Source organism: Heteronotia binoei, chromosome 19 (genome assembly GCF_032191835.1).
Source record: "Heteronotia binoei isolate CCM8104 ecotype False Entrance Well chromosome 19, APGP_CSIRO_Hbin_v1, whole genome shotgun sequence".
Taxonomy (NCBI): Eukaryota; Metazoa; Chordata; class Lepidosauria; order Squamata; family Gekkonidae; genus Heteronotia; species Heteronotia binoei.
Window position 1 is genome coordinate 6,756,982 of NC_083241.1, and position 18,071 is coordinate 6,775,052.

General features: G+C 48.5%; 1 protein-coding gene across 1 annotated transcript in view; it reads left to right on the top strand.

Moving 5' to 3' along the window:
• Nucleotides 1–5,155: 5,155 nt before the first annotated feature.
• LOC132587954 (alpha-2,8-sialyltransferase 8B-like) overlaps nucleotides 5,156–18,071 on the top strand; it is a gene marked incomplete at its 5' end in the record, with an annotated part of 28,287 nt that continues 15,371 nt past the window's right edge. Inside the window, 3 exons of the mRNA XM_060260368.1 lie at nucleotides 5,156–5,283; nucleotides 8,546–8,674; nucleotides 11,912–12,169. Of these exons, the coding sequence (XP_060116351.1) occupies nucleotides 5,156–5,283; nucleotides 8,546–8,674; nucleotides 11,912–12,169 (515 nt within the window). The remainder of the gene's footprint in view (nucleotides 5,284–8,545; nucleotides 8,675–11,911; nucleotides 12,170–18,071) is intronic.

Genomic DNA, 18,071 nt, shown 5'->3' on the forward strand with positions numbered 1-18,071 from the left:
ACATTTCCCTCCCCTCCCCCTGCTTTCTGACGACCCTGAAGCGGGGGGAGGGCCTCCAAACCGGGGGATCCCCTGCCCCCACCTGGGGATTGGCAACCCTACTTCTCAGCCTGGAGTTGGCAAGCAACCCTGTTTCCTGGAAATGGGACTTCGTGTTTAAGACTACAGGCTGTTCTCCTCTACTTCCACCCCCATTAACTAGCTCCACACAAACGACAAGCCCTCTGGTGCTGGGAACAGGAAAAGAAATTCCTTGACATTATTGGCAGAGACGCTGTCGCCGGAATTCACTGCCAAGGTTTTAAAAAAAGGAATTTAACTGTCCCAAAAATAGCACCTGCGAGTTAAAGGGGAAAGCGTTGAGGCACGCAAGAAGTTGCCAAGGTGTGACAACAGCAAACGGGTGAGATTTTAAGCATCTATATGTGAATTTCTGCAAGGAATGTTGAAAAGCAGAATTCAATTTAAGCCTGAAGTCATATTACTATCTATGGTGAGGAAAGAGGTGGTTAAAGAAGATGCACACTTGATAATTCACACTCTAACAGCCGCAAGAATCCTATACGCAAAATATTGGAGACAAGAGAAAATCCCGAGTTTGGGAGAATTAATAGAAAAGGTTTTACAAGCTGCAGAAGCTGATATACTTACTGCGATACTGAAAGGGAAACCAAAAATATTGGCTAATAAAAAATGGGAAAAACTATATGAGTGGATTCAAAATAGAGTCAAATATGAGGAAAGTAGTGGATCAAAATGAGAAAGAAAAGAATTATAGAGACAATATAAATAAAAAGAGATAGGTAAGAATGTATGAATATTAATTAATGTACAAATATATGATGTAACCCACCTCTGCTTTCTGTTTTAATAATTTTGAGGTTTTCATAGACATTTAAATTTGTAAAAATAACTTTTTATTATATAAGAACATAAGAGAAGCCATGTTGGATTAGGCCAATGACCCATCCAGTCCAACACTCTGTGTCACACAGTGGCCCAAAAATTTATATATATATATACACACACATACACACACACACACTGTGACTAATAGCCACTGATGGACCTCTGCTCCATATTTTTATCTAACCCCCTCTTGAAGCTGGCTATGTTTGTAGCTGCTACCACCTCCTGTGGCAGTGAATTCCACATGTTGATCACCCTTTGTGTGAAGAAGTACCTCCTTTTATCCGTTCTAACCCGACTGCTCAGCAATTTCATCGAATGCCCACGAGTTCTTGTATTGTGAGAAAGGGAGAAAAGTACTTCTTTCTCTACCTTCTCCATCCCATGCATAATCTTGTAAACCTCTATCATGTCACCTCACAGTCGACATTTCTCCAAGCTAAAGAGCCCCAAGCGTTTTAACCTTTCTTCATAGGGAAAGTGTTCCAAATCTTTAATCATTCTAGTTGCCCTTTTCTGCACTTTTTCCAATGCTATAATATTAGGGCTGCCAATCCCCAGCTGGGGGCAGGGGTCAGGGGATCCCCCGGTTTGGAGGCCCTTCCCCTGCTTCAGGGTAATCGGAAAGCGGGGGGAGGGGAGGGGAATGTCTGCTGGGAACTCTGTTATTCCCTATGGAGATTTATTCCCATAGAAAATAATGGAGAATTTATCCACGGGTATCTGGGGCTCTGGGGCCCCTGTTTTTTGAGGTAAGGTACCAATTTTTCAGTATAGTATCCAGTGGCTCTCCCCAAAATACTTCCTAAGTTTCAAAAAGATTGGACTAGGGGGTCCAATTCTATGAGCCCCCAAAGAAGGTGCCCCAATCCTTCATTATTTCCTATGGAAGGAAGGCATTTAAAAGATGTGCAGTCCCTTGAAATGTGATGGCCAAAACTCCCTTTGGAGGTCAATTATGCTTGTCACACCCTTGTTCCTAGCTCCGCCCCCAATTTCTCCTGGCTCCACCCCCAAGGTCTCCTGACTCCACCCCCAAAGTCCCCAGATATTTCTTGAATTGGACTTGGCAACCGTATATAATATCCTTTTTGAGATGCGGTGACCAGAATTGCACACAATATTCCAAATGAGACCGCACCATCGATTTATACAGGGGCATTATGATACTGGCTGATTTATTTTCAATTCCCTTCCTAATAATTCCCAGCATGGCGTTGGCCTTTTTTATCGCATAAATCAACGTAAGTTGATTTAGATACAGGATAGAAAATGGATTGTAATGAGAAAGATGGAATGTAAAAGGTTGAATCTATAACAATAAAATGTTTTTCTCTCAAAACATATATATATGTGTGTGTGTGTGAGAGAGAGAGAGAGAGAGAGAGAGAGAGAGAGCTCAAAAAAGTCTCCGGAACATGAGAGCCCAGCTTCCCTGGCGGGGTAGGGGATGGTTTTCTCCCTAGATTCCTTTGAAATGTGTTTTTTTGTGCCGTTCTCCCCTCCTCCACCACAGCCTTTCTTTATAGCAAGTGCCAAATGTCTCGAAGGGCAGCTGTTCAAATGTTGATGCTGGAAAATAGCAGGCGTACCAAACGGTCCCAGAGTGAGGTCGGAAGCAGGTGAAGGAAATATCAAATGTCACTCAGCCATCATTCTTGAGGCTTTTGAGAGAAACTCTCCCAAACTGACACTGGGTTAAAGCGAGGAAATGTTTCTAAACGAAACGTTCGTTTTAAAAGGCATCCTATGAAACACAGCTTCGGCTTGAAATGCTGACGAGCGGCTGTTAGTGTTAGCTGAGTAGCACCTTAAGAGACCAACAATAGTTTCAGGGTGAAACTCCAGTTGGTCTCTTAAGATGTAGGGTTGTCATCTCTGGCTTGGGAAATACCTGGAGATTTTGAGGGTGTGGCCTGAGGAAGGTTGAGGTTTGGGGAGGGACCTCAGTGAGATAGAATGCCATAGAGCAGGGGTGTCAAACATGCGGCCCAGGGTGCGGATCAGGGCCCCGAACGGTTCCTATCAGGCCCGCAAGCAAGTCTGCTTCCTTCTCCCTCTCTCTTGCATCACAGCTTGCTCTGCCAGGCTTACTCAATCGCACAGGAGCGACAGAGCAAAGCCTCTATTTTCTCCATTGATAAAGGCAACTGGAACTGGTATATATAGAAGACTATGTGAAAAACCACCGGAAGCAATGAAACTTTCACACCAATCATGTGTAAATGCGTTCTGTTTAGTGCAAGCTAAAATAAGACAAAACAAAGGAACACCGATTAGAAAAAACCCCACCAAATCTCTACATCAGTCTTTTAAGGGCAACTGCCTCTTCAAAGTAATTGTAGTGTAGATATGGGTGGAGTCTTTAAGTCTCTTAGTGTTCCACTCGTGAAGGTATGGAGAGAACAAGAAACCACTTTTGAAAGGAAACTTCACGGTTTCGCTTATGAGTTCTTCTTCAGCCTTTTCCCCCCAACGTTACACAGAGCCACAGCTCTATTTTCTGTAACATAGATCAACGCATGCTCTCATCTGCTGCTACCAGCTATCACAGAAGGATGCAAGGTTTTCCCAAATTATGGCCCAGACCTGGCTATCCCAGTCTCCTCAGATGTTGGAAGCAAGGCAGGTTTGGCCCTGCCAGGTCCTTGGATGGGAGACCACCAAGGAAGTCCAGGGTCGCAACACAGAGGCGAGCCATGGCAAACCTCTTGCCTTGAAAATCCTACAGGTTCACCAGAAGTCGACTGCGCCTCAACGACATTTTCCTCCACCGTATTATTAGAGTTTGTTTAGGAGGTTTAATGCAGGGAAGGTATTCCAGCGATAAAAGGCGTGAAAGAAGCGAGAAGCTAGTGAGCAGAGCAAATGTTTCCTGATGGGGGGGGGGAGGTCTGAAAAAATACATCCTGGCTAGATCAGCAGCAGGTGGGAACAGCGACGGAAGCACATCTGTCTGCTGCCGAGTCCCAAGCGCTGCTCCTTCTTTCCTTGTCGCACCTGCTCAGAAGAGCAGCTGGGAAAGTCGAGTCTCCTTCAGCCTGGAAGCCCCCTTCCTCTGTCCCTGAAAATGGGGTGGGGAATGGATGGCTGTGGTGGAGCTGTTGGGAACTGGGGCTCGGTTCTGCCTTGCCCAGTGGCTACAGATAGAACATCTCAACGGATGCCACAGCTTCCCTGCATTTCCTCCTGGCGTCCAGAGAAAGCCAGGTTTCGTTTTTTCTCCAGCTAAAATGTCCAGAGGTGCAGACAGGTAGAGGCGCTAGTCCAGGGATGGCCAAATGTGCTTAATGGGAAACAAAGCAGGAGTCAAGTATTACCTTTAAGACCAGCAAAGTTTTATTCGGCATGTCAGCTTCCGTGTGCTCTAAGCACACTTCATCAGACAATAGTATGGAAGTCTGATGAAGTGTGCTTCGAGCACACGAAAGCTTACATTCCGAATAAAACTTCGTTGGTCTTAAAGGTGCCACTTGACTCCTGCTTTGTTCTGCCGCTTCAGACCAAGACGGCTGCCCGCTTGGATCTTGCTTAATGTAAGATTTGCGTAGGATAAATGTCAGATGTTTGAGAGCCCAGCTGCAAAAAAATGAACATCAAGTGTTTGAGGGAAGGAAGGAAGGAAGTCACATAGATGGCGGAGGGAGAGGTGGAAAGAAAGCAACTTTAAATTTAAATGCCTTCTCCACGCCACCAGCTGGCTTGGCTTGGAGAACTAACTTAAAGAGAGAAGTGTCTTCTCCAAGCTGGCCAATGGGGCAGTGGGAGCTTCGAGAGCCACACAATGTGTGTGAAAGATTCACGTGTGGCTCTCAAGCCACCATTTGGCCACCCCGGCTTAGACCCTGAAAACCTTGATGGTGTTTTTGGTGCTACTGGACTCGAATCGAGCTGATCCGTTAAGGGGGCTGCTGTTTCCCAACCGTGTTTTCGAAGCCCTCCGAGCAGCTGTGGTTCCTGGCATGATTTCACTAGAGGTCACGATTCTTAAAGCCAGGTCGTGGCTTAATAGACTTAGCACGCTCAATCAATTTCCATTTGATATCGATCCCAGGCGACAGTTGTCATATAGAGAAAGGGATCGATTACCCTCTCTGTCATCAAAGGGGCTTAACTGAGGCTTTGGAGGGTCGAAGAAAAGAGAATTGTCTCCAGGCGCGTGAGGAGCGGGACCCTAAAAGGGCCGCAGCGGTAGTCAATTTAGTACAAAGTTCTGCCACCTGAAGCTGGGAATGGATCGCCTTGACTGTCGAGCGCCGCATCGCAGAGAGGCACCCGGATTATAAATAATGTATTTCCTTTGTCTTGTAGGAATTCTGGAGGCAGAGGGGCCATCCGATCGGCGGCGAGCAGCTTACATAGCAAATCTAATAGGTTTGTAAATTAGATTTTGTGTTCATTTGTTTTTGGCTTTAAGGCGGCTATTAATCTGCTTCACTCTTTCTCCCTGTCTCTTTTGTGGGATGGTGCTCTTTCCACTTAGCTCGCAGATCAGTTTCTTTCCGCCCCTGCTTGGGATTTTCTTAATCATCCCTCTTCCCCTCCCTCCCCCCCACCTCCCTCTCCTCGTTTGGCAGCGATAATCGTTCGCCGGTGACAGACAGGCTCTACCTCGCGGCGAGAACCACAGAATGAAAATGTCTGTTTTACTTACCGCGCATCGTGGTGCATCGCGAGGAACAAAGAAATGAAATAATTGAGGGATCCGAGGAGCCGTAAGCCACCCAGTCCTCAGAGGAGGCTGCCTCGTGTGTCTCTGCATGAATAAAGGTTCCGGCCTTGCCCCCCCCCCTTCCAATCAGCCTTCACAGGGAAGAGCAATTCTGTCCCCTTTCTAAGTCAAGTGCAGTACAGAAAAGCAGAGGGACGGACTGTCCGTTCTCAAGAGAGAGAGAGGATGACTTCTGCCCTGACTTGAATAGACCAGGTGATCTTGTCAGATCTCAGAAGCTAAGGAGGGCTGATCCTGGCAAGTACTTGGATGGGAGACCTCCAAAGGAATACCAAGACTGGGATGCAAAGGCAGGCAATATCCAAGCCACCTCTCTGAAAACATCCAAGCCCCAGTAGTGGTTGCCAGAAATCAGCTGTGACTTCCAGGTATGCAAGCACACACACACACACACACACATGCACAACTAAAAAAAGGGGGGGCGAGGGAGAGGCTGTCTTCTGTATCTTTGCATGAGTCAATGTTCTGGGCTTGGTTCCATCTCATGAGGAAATATGCTTAGAACTAACTCTCTCTCTCCCCCCCCCCTCTGTCACGCACACACACACGCAAATACAAGAGATGGATTCCACTGACTTCTAAAGCATGCCTCTTCCCATTCCCACATACGCCACAGTGACTGTGCTTAACTTTTGCATTCATCCATCTGTGTTTGCATAATACACTCCATGCATCCACGGTGCAGTGTTTTGTGAGCAGAGGTTGAATTGAGCCGACTCCACTGCCTCAAATGCCATGCGCACCGGTCGGCTGGTTTCGCCTGCGGCAGCTGGCGCAAGTTGGCTCATTCGCACATTCAGGACTCCACCCAGTTCCGCACTAGTCCTTTAAACCCTGGCGAGTTTCTACGCTAGAATCAGGGCTCACTTTCTAGCAGGAGCTCCTTTGCTTATTAGGCCGAACACCCCTGATGCAGCCAATCCTCCAAGAGCTTACAGCAGGCCGTGAAAGAAGAGCCCTGTAAGCTCTTGGAGGATTGGCTACATCAGGGGGTGTGTGGCCTAATATGCAAAGGAGTTCCTGCTAGAAAGTGAGCCCTGAGTAGAATAATAACCTGTTGTCCCCGGGGCAGCTTAAACGACCCGTCTGTAACCAGCCATAGAGCTGGTTCTATGATTTCCTGGCAAATGAACTGCATAAAGAACAGATCCCAGTCGGCAGCCGTGTTGGTCTGAAGCAATAGAAGAAAGCAGTAGACAAGTTCACCTTTAAGACCAACTAAGTTTTATTCAGAATGTACGCTTTCGTGTGCTCTTAAGCCGACTTCGTCAGACAAAATGGGAACGGAAGCAGCAATTCTTAATATAAGTGGGCAGTGTAGAATCATGGGAATCTGCTAAAAACATTCCCAGGATTCTACACTGTCCACTTATATTAAGAATTGCTGCTTCTCGTTCCCATTTTGTCTGATGACGTCTGCTTAGGAGCACACGAAAGCTTACATTCTGAATAAAACTTAGTTGCACACATGAACCGGACTTTTGGGGCTCAAAGTAGATGTGGCAGATTCTGATTAGTTGGATGGAGGTTGTCATTCCCAAAAGTCATAGAGTGGTTGCAGAGCACTGAGTTACCAACTTCCAGGCAGAGCCTGGGGGTCCCCTGGAATGACAACTGATCTGCAGAAATCCGTTCCCCTGGAGAAAATGGCGGCTTTGGAGGGTGGAGCCTTTGGCATTACACCCTATTGAGATCCCTCCCTCCCGCAGACCCTGCCATCCCCAGTTTCTGCCCCCAACTCTCCAGGAATTTCCCAACCTGGAGTTGGCAAGCTTAACGTGCAGTCTAAAAAAAAAAAAAGTCCCCCGTGCAAGCACCAGTTATTTTCGACTCTGGGGTGATGTCACATGCAATCTACCACAGGACAAATTTTGGGCTGGAAAATGGTGTCGAGGGGCCGTTCTGGGTTGGAAAACGGTACCGAGGGTCTGATAAAGTCTGTTCTTCCTTGTACTGCAGTTTGGTGTTGTGATTAAGTGCAGGGACTCTTACCTGGGAGAACCGGATTTCATTCCCCACTCCACTCCCAGCTGCTGGAATGGCCTTGGGTCAGCCATAGCTCTGGCAGAGCTGTCCTTGAAAGCTTCTGGGAGAGCTCTCTCAGCCCCACCCACCTCACAGGGTGTCTGTTGTGGGTGGGAGGATGGTAAAAGAGATTGTGACCGCTCTGACACTCTGAGATTCAGAGTATAGGGTGGGATATAAATCCAATATCATCATATTCTTATTCTTCTTGTGTTTTTATGCTAGCATGCATTTGTTTCCTTCCCATATTTGAGAGCCAGTTTGGTGTAGTGCTTAAGTGGGCAGACTTTTCTCTGGGACAACTGGGTTTGATTCCCCACTCCTCCACTTGCAGCTGCTGGAATGGCCTTTCAGGCATAACTCTTGCAAAGTTGTCCTTGAAAGGGCAGCTTCTGTCAGAGCTCTCTCAGCCCCACCTACCTTACAGGGTGTCTGTTGTGGGGGAGGAAGGTAAAGGAGAATGTGAGCCGCTCTGAGACTCTTCAGAGTGGAGGTGTCTTCATCTATCTCACAGGGTGTCTGTTGTGGGGGAGGAAGGTAAAGGAGATTGTGAGCCGCTCTGAGATTCAGAGTGGAGGACAGGATATAAATCCAATCTCTTCTTCTTCGTCATCCAAATCTGGCTTCTACAATGCTTGGGGAATAAGTTGCCCGCAGCTGTTCTCTGAGTGCCGGGAACGACAGTTGGGTTGGGTGAACCTGGGGCATGTTTCAAAAAATACTATCTCAAGCCGTAGTTCTCTTTTAATTGGCGTACCGGTGGCAAGCTCCCTTCTCTAGAAGAAACCAGCCAGCACAGCAGAGCGGCTTCTGATGCTGTCAAGGTTGCCTCCGACAACTCCCCCATCCCTGCCCTGTCTCTCTTTTCCCCCCCTCCAGAGCTGAAGTGGGAATAAATGGCTCTTTGCCTCCAGCTGCTGTTGACAGAAGTAATGAAAGCATTAAACATCATGTTCGGCTGGGCCTGTCCAAATGGAAACACAACCAGACGCTCTCTTTGAAGATCAGGTACTGGGTAAATTACCTAGAGAGGCAACTCTTGGGTCCTGCCGAGAAAAGCCGGCAAATTGTCTCTCTCCGGGTCCTTCAAAAGTAGTCCAGAAAGCAATAAATCCTTTGGCCCCCCTGCCAGCCTGGCTTGAGATCCATAAATGATAGCTCAAAAGTGAAGTCTGAGCTCATCTCTGGCAGGATTTAAGAAGAAACGGGAAGCAAAGAAATGAAGAATCAGGAGTGGTCCATGATGGACCTTTCTGGGAAGCGGGGATGGAATTCTAGCAAGAGCTCCTTTGCATATTAGGTCACACACCCCTGCTGTAGCCAATCCTCCAAGAGCTTACAAGGCTCTTAGTACAGGGCCTGCTGTAAGCTGCAGGAGGATTGGCTACATCAGGGGTGTGCGGCCCAGGGACGAAATTCTAGCAAGAGCTCCTTTGCATATTAGGCCACACACCCCTGATGTAGCCAATCCTCCTGCAGCTTACAGGGCTCTTCTTACAGGGCCTGCTGTAAGCTGCAGGAGGATTGGTTACATCAGGGGTGTGCGGCCCAGGGACGGAATTCTAGCAAGAGCTCCTTTGCATATTAGGCCACACACCCCTGATGTAGCCAATCCTCCAAGAGCTTACAGGGCTCTTCTTACAGGGCCTGCTGTAAGCTCCAGAAGGATTGGCTACATCAGGGGTGTGTGACCTAATACGCAGAGGAGCTCCCGCTAGAATTCCCACCCCTGCTGGGAAGGTTTCTGAGGGGTGGCTACCCCAAAAGCGGTTAGCAGCCAGATGTAAGCCAAGTCAAGGGGCCCCCATTGGGTGGCAGCAGTTCAGGAGCTGTGTGGCTTACACCATGGTGGTGGCAACAACAATAGGTTTGCTGATCAGGCCTTCAGAATGTATTAAATAGTTTTATTCTTCTCTTTATACTTTGTTTTTCTCCCCAATAGGAGCCCAAAGTGGCTTATAATATTGTTCTTTTCTCCTTGGAGGGCCACAGTGGGAGAGCTTCTGGAGTTCGGGCCCTGCTGGTGGACCTCCTGATGGCCCCTGGGGTTTGGCCACTGTGTGACACAGATGGACCATTGGCCTGATCCAACATGGCTTCTCTTATGTCTTTCTGTCTGGGGCTGTGATGCTCTGCCTTCTTGGTTCTTGGGGGGCAACAGTGGGAGGGCTTTGGGAGTTGTTATTATTTATTAAATTTATGAATCACCTCATCCCAGCCAATGTCAGGCTCTAGGTGATGTACAAGAAAATATTCTGCTGGACCTCCTGATGGCCCCTGGGTTTTGGCCACTGGGTGACACAGTGTTGGACTGAATGGGCCACTGGTCTGATCCAACATAGTTTCTCTTATGTCCTTATGTCTGCAGCCATGATGCTCTGTCTTTTTGGTGTTTGGGGGCAACAGTGGGAGAACCTCTGGAGTTCTGGTCCCCTGCTGGACCTACAGATGGCCCCTGGGTTTTGGCCACTGGGTGACACAGAGTGTTGGACTGGATGGGCCATTGGCCTGATCCAACATGGCTTCTCTTATGTTCTTATGTGACACAGAGTGTTGAACTGGATGAGCCATTGGCCTGATCCAACATGGCTTCTCTTATGTTCTTATGTGTCACAGAGTGTTGGACTGGATGGGCCACTGGCCTGATCCAACATAGCTTCTCTTATGTTCTTATGTGACACAGAGTGTTGGACTGGATGGGCCATTGGCCTGATCCAACATGGCTTCTCTGATGTTCTTCTGTGACACAGAGTGTTGGACTGGATGGGCCATTGGCCTGATCCAACATGGCTTCTCTTATGTTCTTATGTGACACAGAGTGTTGAACTGGATGAGCCATTGGCCTGATCCAACATGGCTTCTCTTATGTTCTTATGTGTCACAGAGTGTTGGACTGGATGAGCCATTGGCCTGATCCAACATGGCTTCTCTTATGTTGGAGGGCATCTGAAGTTCTGGCTGTGCTGGTGGACCTCCTGATGGCCACTGGATTTTGGCTATTGTGTGACACAGAGGGTTGGACTGGTTGAGCCACTGGCCTGATCCAACATGGCTTCTCTTCTGCTCTTACATCCGGGCAGTGATGCTTTGTCTTCTTTGTGCTTGGGGGTCAACAGTGGGAGGGTTTCTGGAGTTGTGGCCAAGCTGGTGGACTCCTGATAGCCCCTGGGCTTTGGCCACTGTGTGACACAGTGTTGGAGACATATGCTGTAGGAATTGGCTTCAGCCTGGGAGGGGCTGTTTGTACTTCGTTTGAGAGGAAAAATTATCTTGAGCTAGCCTTGTCTGAAAGAAATGCAGACTGAGCTGCTAGTGAAACAGAATTCGAACGTGCATCAGAGCTGGGCCAGTGTCCTCCTGGCCTATCTTGCACAACTCCTGAACGGCTGCCACCCAATGGGGGCCCCTTGGCTGGGCTTACATCTGGCTGCTAACCGCTTTTGGGGTAGCCACCCCTCAGAAACCTTCCCAGCAGGGGTGGAATTCTAGCGGGAGCTCCTCTGCGTATTAGGTCACACACCCCTGATGTAGCCAATCCTTCTGGAGCTTACAGGAGGCCCTGTACTAAGAGCCTTGTAAGATCTTGGAGGATTGGCTACAGCAGGGGTGTGTGGCCTAATATGCAAAGGAGCTCTTGCTAGAATTCCGTCCTTGGGCCGCACACCCCTGATGTAGCCAATCCTCCTGCAGCTTACAGCAGGCCCTGTAAGAAGAGCCCTGTAAGCTCTTGGAGGATTGGCTACAGCAGGGGTGTGTGGCCTAATATGCAAAGGAGCTCTTGCTAGAATTCCGTCCCTGGGCCGCACCCCCCTGATGTAGCCAATCCTTCTGGAGCTTACAGGAGGCCCTGTACTAAGAGTCTTGTAAGCTCTTGGAGGATTGGCTACATCATGAGTGTGTGACCTAATGTATGACACCTTTTCCCTGAGGGAGTCAGAGAGCCAGTTTGGTGTAGTGGTTAAGTGCGTGGGCTCTTATCTGGAAGAACCCGGTTTGATTCCCCACTCCTCCACTTGCAGCTGCTGGAATGGCCTTGGGTCAGCATAGCTCTCACAGGAGTTGTCTTTGAAAAGGCAGCTTCTGGGAGAGCTCTCTCAGCCCCACCCACCTCACAGGGTGTTTGTTGTGTTATGGGGGAAGGAAACTGTGAGACTCTGAGATTCAGAGTGGAGGGTGGGATATAAATCCAATATCATAATAATCATCACATTTACTAGAGCTTGTGTCTGCGTTTTTCGTTGTCAGAAAACACATCTTGAAGTTTCTGGATGCGGAGAAAGACATTTCAGTGCTGAAAGGAACTCTGAAACCTGGAGATATCATTCACTACGTCTTTGACCGGGACAGCACCATGAATGTTTCCCAAAACCTCTATGCGCTTCTGCCCAGAACCTCACCACTGAAGGGCAAGCACTTCCGAACGTGTGCAATTGTAGGCAACTCGGGCATTCTCCTCAACAGCGCCTGCGGGGCGGAAATCGATGCTCATAACTTTGTGATAAGGTAATGGGCTGGAAGGAGACTGAGGTTTTGTTCAGTCTTGTGTTGGAAATTCAATGTGAACTTTTTTAAAAAAAATATTTTTTGATTTGGTTTTGGAGGGCATCTTTAAGTTCCTCTAGAAGAAGAAGAAATTTGATTTATACTCCGCCCTTCACTCTGAACCTCAAAGTGGCTTTCAATCTCCTTTACCTTCCTCCCCCACAACAGACACCCTGTGAAGGAGGTGGGGCTCAGAGAGCCCTCCCAGAAGCTTAACAATGTTCTTTGTAGTCCAGATATCATTACAGGAAAACTCCAAGTCCCCCCTTGGTATTAAGATCCTAAGGGAAGCCATGTTGGGTCAGGCCAGTGGCCCATCCAGTCCAACACTCTGTGTCACATAAGAGAAGCCATGTTGGGTCAGGCCAGTGGCCCATCCAGTCCAACACTCTGGGTCACATAAGAACATCAGAGAAGCCATGTTGGATGAGGCCAGTGGCCCATCCAGTCCAACACTCTGTGTCACATAAGAACATAAGAGAAGCCATGTTGGGTCAGGCCAGTGGCCCATCCAGTCCAACACTCTGTGTCACATAAGAACATAAGAGAAGCCATGTTGGATCAGGCCAGTGGCCCATCCAGTCCAACACTCTGTGTCACATAAGAACATAAGAGAAGCCATGTTGGATGAGGCCAGTGGCCCATCCAGTCCAACACTCTGTGTCACATAAGAACATAAGAGAAGCCATGTTGGGTCAGGCCAGTGGCCCATCCAGTCCAACACTCTGTGTCACATAAGAACATAAGAGAAGCCATGTTGGATCAGGCCAGTGGCCCATCCAGTCCAACATTCTGTGTCATACAGTGACCAAAACCATCAGGAAATCCACCAGTGGGGCCAGAACTCCAGAAACCCTCTCACACTATTGCCCCACAAGCACCAAGAATCTCAAATTGTGGGTGCTGTTCTCACAAGCAGGACTACTAGGGTTGCCAATCCCCAGGTAGCGGCAGGGGATTCCCTGGTTTGGAGGCCTTCCCCCCACTTCAGGGTCATCAGAAAGTGGGGGGAGGGGAGGGAAATGTCTGCTGGGTATTCCGTTCTTCCCTAGGGAGACTTATTCCCATAGGAAATAATGGAGAATTGATCTGTGGGTATCTAGGGCTCTGGGGGGATGTCTGTTTTTTGAGGTAGAGGCACCAAATTTTCAGCATAGCATCTGGTGCTTCTCCTCAAAATATCCCCCAAATTTTAAAAAGATTGGACCAGGGGGTCCAATTCTATGAGCCCCAAAAGAAGGTGCCCCTATTCTTCATTATTTCCAGTGGAAGGAAGGCATTTAAAAGGTGTGCAGTCCCTTTAAGTGTGATGGCCAGAACTCTCCTTGGAGTTCAACGATGCTCGTCACACCCTTGCTCCTGACTCCACCCCCAGTGTCTCCTAGCTCCACCCCCAAAGTCCCCAGAGATTTCTTGAATTGGCCTTGGCAACCCTAGGGACTACCATATTCCCAGTTGGAGAGGGTCATCTCCCCACCTCGAGCTCCTGCTTCCTTCTGCTACACCAAATGGCAGTGGAGGTTGTTTTTTTTTAACTCATTGGTGTCGCAAGTCTGAATTGCACCACGATGTCAGTTCCAGGAAAACCTGGAAGTGACTTAGGGCAGCTCTAGGAATTGCTGGAAATTCATATCGTTCTCCCCAGAAGTGATGTCATCGTGCTCATGATTTCTGGCCTTTCCACCATGCCCCTTTCCACTTCTGCCAGTTAGCAGGCTCACCCTGACAACCCAGCCTGAAATGCAGGCGACCAGGGGCCTGCTCCATCTGCCATCTCCACCTGATCGCAAGGGACACTTCCTAATCTGAATTATGCGCTTCAGCTGCTTTTTCCTGAACTCAAAACACTCCTCACTTCCTGTTCCAAATATCAATGGAGACCAGGGGTCGTTTAGTAGAAAAAGAGGTGCGGGAGCTCCTTAGCGCAAATCATTTGCATAACTCATCTGCATATGCCACACCCCTGACATCACTGGGAGGTGGACTCAATTATATCAGCTCGGCATCTACCTTAAAATGCTTCTTGAATTAAAATTGTTGTCATAAAACCTTGCTCCCATCATACTTTTAAAAACCTTACTCCCATCAAACCTTACTCCCATCATACTTTTAAAAACCTTACTCGCATCAAACCTTACTCCCATCATAGTTTTAAAATTAACTTTCTCCTCTGTGGCCACAGCAGCATGAGGAAGATTTCCATCTGTCTGCTTTATACTGTATGTTTTGGTTACTTTTCCCATTTTTGGTGGGGAAACATAGTAGAAAGTTTGTCAAATCTTTGAGTTCTGCAAAATTCTCACAGGGGGCGGGTATTGGGGGGGTGGCAGGTTAAGAAAGAAAGAGTACAATAAAATTTAGACGTTCCGGAGCTCCACTCCTGTGAGCTCCTGCCCCAAATCAGCCCTGGTGGAGGCTCTGCCTAAGTTTTGCTCCCCAAAACTATGCAGTTGCATAAGCTCATCGGAATTGAGAGTGGAGGAAGTCCCTTGCTGTTCACACTGGAGAAGAAGGGCTTAGTGGAGTCTTGGTGAGTGCGGCAGGGGTTAAAACCCCTTGGGGAAGGAGGATTCCTTTGGTCCTCCTTCAACATGCAATCCGGCTGGATCCAGCCGCACATTTTCCTTTGCAAGCCCTGTTGTGAGACACTCTTTTCTGGCAGGATTGAGTGGGAGAACTTCCCAGCTGATGGCACCTGTGTTAATTGCTGGGAGAGGCTTTTTAATTCCCTCTGTGCCGATTCATCACACGGAGAGACCTTTTTTTCAGGGCAGCGACATATTGGAGCCAAATGACCCAGCGACAAAGGAAGGGTATTTGAACCAACCCGACAACTGGCAGACAGCTTGGATGCACCCCAGAGAACTTGGGAAAAGTGGCACGGAAATAGAGAAATGGATGGATGGGCAAAACCTCTCCCTTTCCTCTCGTGCCTTGTGTTCTATCCTTACAAGTCCCTTCATATCCCTTGATCAGGGCTTTTTTTTGTAGCAGGGACTCCTTTGCATATTAGGCCACACAAACCCCTGATGTAGCCAATCCTCCTGGAGTTTCCAGTAGGCCCTGTAAGAAGAGCCCTGTAAGCCCTTGGAGGATTGGCTACATCAGGGGTGTGTGGCCTAATATGCAAAGGAGCTCTTGCTAGAATTCCGTCCCTGGGCTGCACACCCCTGATGTAGCCAATCCTCCTGGAGCTTACAGCAGGCCCTGTAAGAAGAGTCCTGTAAGCTCTTGGAGGATTGGCTACATCAGGGGTGTGTGGCCTAATATGCAAAGGAGCTCTTGCTAGAATTCCGTCCCTGGGCTGCACACCCCTGATGTAGCCAATCCTCCTGGAGCTTACAGCAGGCCCTGTAAGAAGAGTCCTGTAAGCTCTTGGAGGATTGGCTACATCAGGGGTGTGTGGCCTAATATGCAAAGGAGCTCTTGCTAGAATTCCGTCCCTGGGCTGCACACCCCTGATGTAGCCAATCCTCCTGGAGCTTACAGCAGGCCCTGTAAGAAGAGTCCTGTAAGCTCTTGGAGGATTGGCTACATCAGGGGTGTGTGGCCTAATATGCAAAGGAGCTCTTGCTAGAATTCCATCCCTGGGCCGCACACCCCTGATGTAGCCAATCCTCCTGGAGCTTCCAGTAGGCCCCGTAAGAAGAGCCTTGTAAGCTCCGGGAGGGGGGGGGTGGCCTAATATGCAAACGAGTGCGTGCTACAAAAAAAGCCCTGATCGAGGGTTATGAGGGGACTTGTAAGGATGAAAGACAAGGCATGAGAGGAAAGGGAGAGGTTTTGTTCATCAGCTCGTACTTTTCTCCCTTTCTCACAATACAAGAACTCGTGGGCACTCCTTGAAATTGCTGAGCAGTCGGGTTAGAACTGATAAAAGGAAGTCCTTCTTTGCCCAAAGGGAGATTAACATGCGGAATTCACTGCCACAGAAGGTGGTGGCGGCTACAAGCATAGGCAGCTTCAAGAGGGGATTGGATAAGCATCTGGAGCAGAGGTCCATCAGTGGCTATTAGCCACAGCTTATTGTTGGAACTCTCTGTCTGGGGCAGTGATGCTCTGTATTATTGGTGCTTGGGGTGGGGGGGGCACAGTAGCAGGGCTTCTAGCCCCACTGGTGGACCTCTTGATGGCACCTGGTTTTTTGGCCACTGTGTGACACAGGGTGTTGGACTGGATGGGCCATTGGCCTGATCCAACATGGCTTCTCTTATGTTCTTATGTGACACAGAGCGTTGGACTGGATGGGCCATTGGCCTGATCCAACATGGCTTCTCTTATGTTCTTATGTGACACAGGGTGTTGGACTGGATGGGCCACTGTCCTGATCCAACAGGGCTTCTCTTATGTTCTTATGTGACACAGAGCATTGGACTGGATGGGCCATTGGCCTGATCCAACATGGCTTCTCTTATGTTCTTAATGTTCGTTATGATCCAAGATCAGAAGCCAGAATAAGAAGCATCTACAGGCATACACCACGAATACATGCCATAAATATAAAGGTACAGTAAACACCGAACGCTGCTCTTAATTAAAATTTGTCAAAATGGAGCCATGTTTTTCTGCCTTGTTAAACATGCCAGGGCACAGAATCTAACTGCTTTAAAAGTAATTTCATTACAGTGATTGCCGAGAAGGAGCAAAATATAAAATTGATTAGATTTATCAGGATAATTGCGCATTAGGGAGTGATGTATTCGGAGGGTTTTGGTAAAACTGACAGTATAAGAAGAGACTCTCAGTTGCTTCTGCCAACCAGAATGACATGGACAGAGACGTTTCTTGAATGGGATACGGGTGTATCTCCCATCAAGAAGGACAGATAGAAGGACAATAAGTCAGGCAAGGGTGAAAGCTCTGCAATGTTTGGGGGATTCCAATGTATGAAAGTATGAAGATGGAACAAAATTTTGGTTGGAATTCCCCACCGCTGGAACAAGATGGGCTTGAGATCTGTCCAGTTGGTAGCTCACTATGCAAAATCAGAAGGCCAAAATAAACAGGGAGTCATGTGGGTCGAAACTCCCAAGTATTTTTAGAAAAATGACAGGTAGACAGGACACCAACTTGGGCTGCTATCCTGGAAGTGTATAGGTTAAGTATCCCCCTTCCCATGCCATTTGCCTGACCAAGAACAGGGCTCTTATCTAGGAGAACCGGGTTTGATTCCCCACTCCTCCACATGAAGCTGCTGGAGTGACCTTGGGTCAGTCATAGTTCTGTCAGAACTGTTCTGCTCAAGAGCCGTTTCTGTCAGAGCTCTCTCAGCCCCACCTACCTCACAGGATGTCCGCTGTTGGAAGGGGAAGGAGATTGTAAGCCGCTCCGAGACTCCTTCAGCTAGTGAAGGGCGGGGTATATATCCAGTCTTGTCTCTCCTCCTCTTCTTTTTCCATATTGCTGCTCCATCAGTGCCAGATTAAACCCTGTGGAGGCACTTAGGCTGTCAAAAAAAAAAATGGGGGTGGGGGGGGAGCCCTCGCAAATTATCTCAGAGTTGGAGGCCCGATCTGCTGCACACAACCCCTGCTGCAACCTGCAGCACCTTTTTAAAAGCCCCCTTTTTGAAGCTGCAGAGGAGAGGCAGAGAGAGGCAAACTTGGCGACAACGCCAGCAGCAGCTGCACCAGGCAAGTCGGGCAAAGAGCGGCTCAGTTGCTGGCTGCGTGTGCAGGCTGGGAGGGCTGAAAGCAGAGGGAAAGGTATAGCGGCCCATAGGCCAGTGGCTACTTGGCCTGATTCTTAATCCAGCCCTTTGCTCCATGGGCCCATTGAGGGCCAGGTAAGCAGCACACATGAACACACATGAAGCTGCCTTCTACTGAATCAGACCCTCGGTCCATCAGAGTCGGTATTGCCA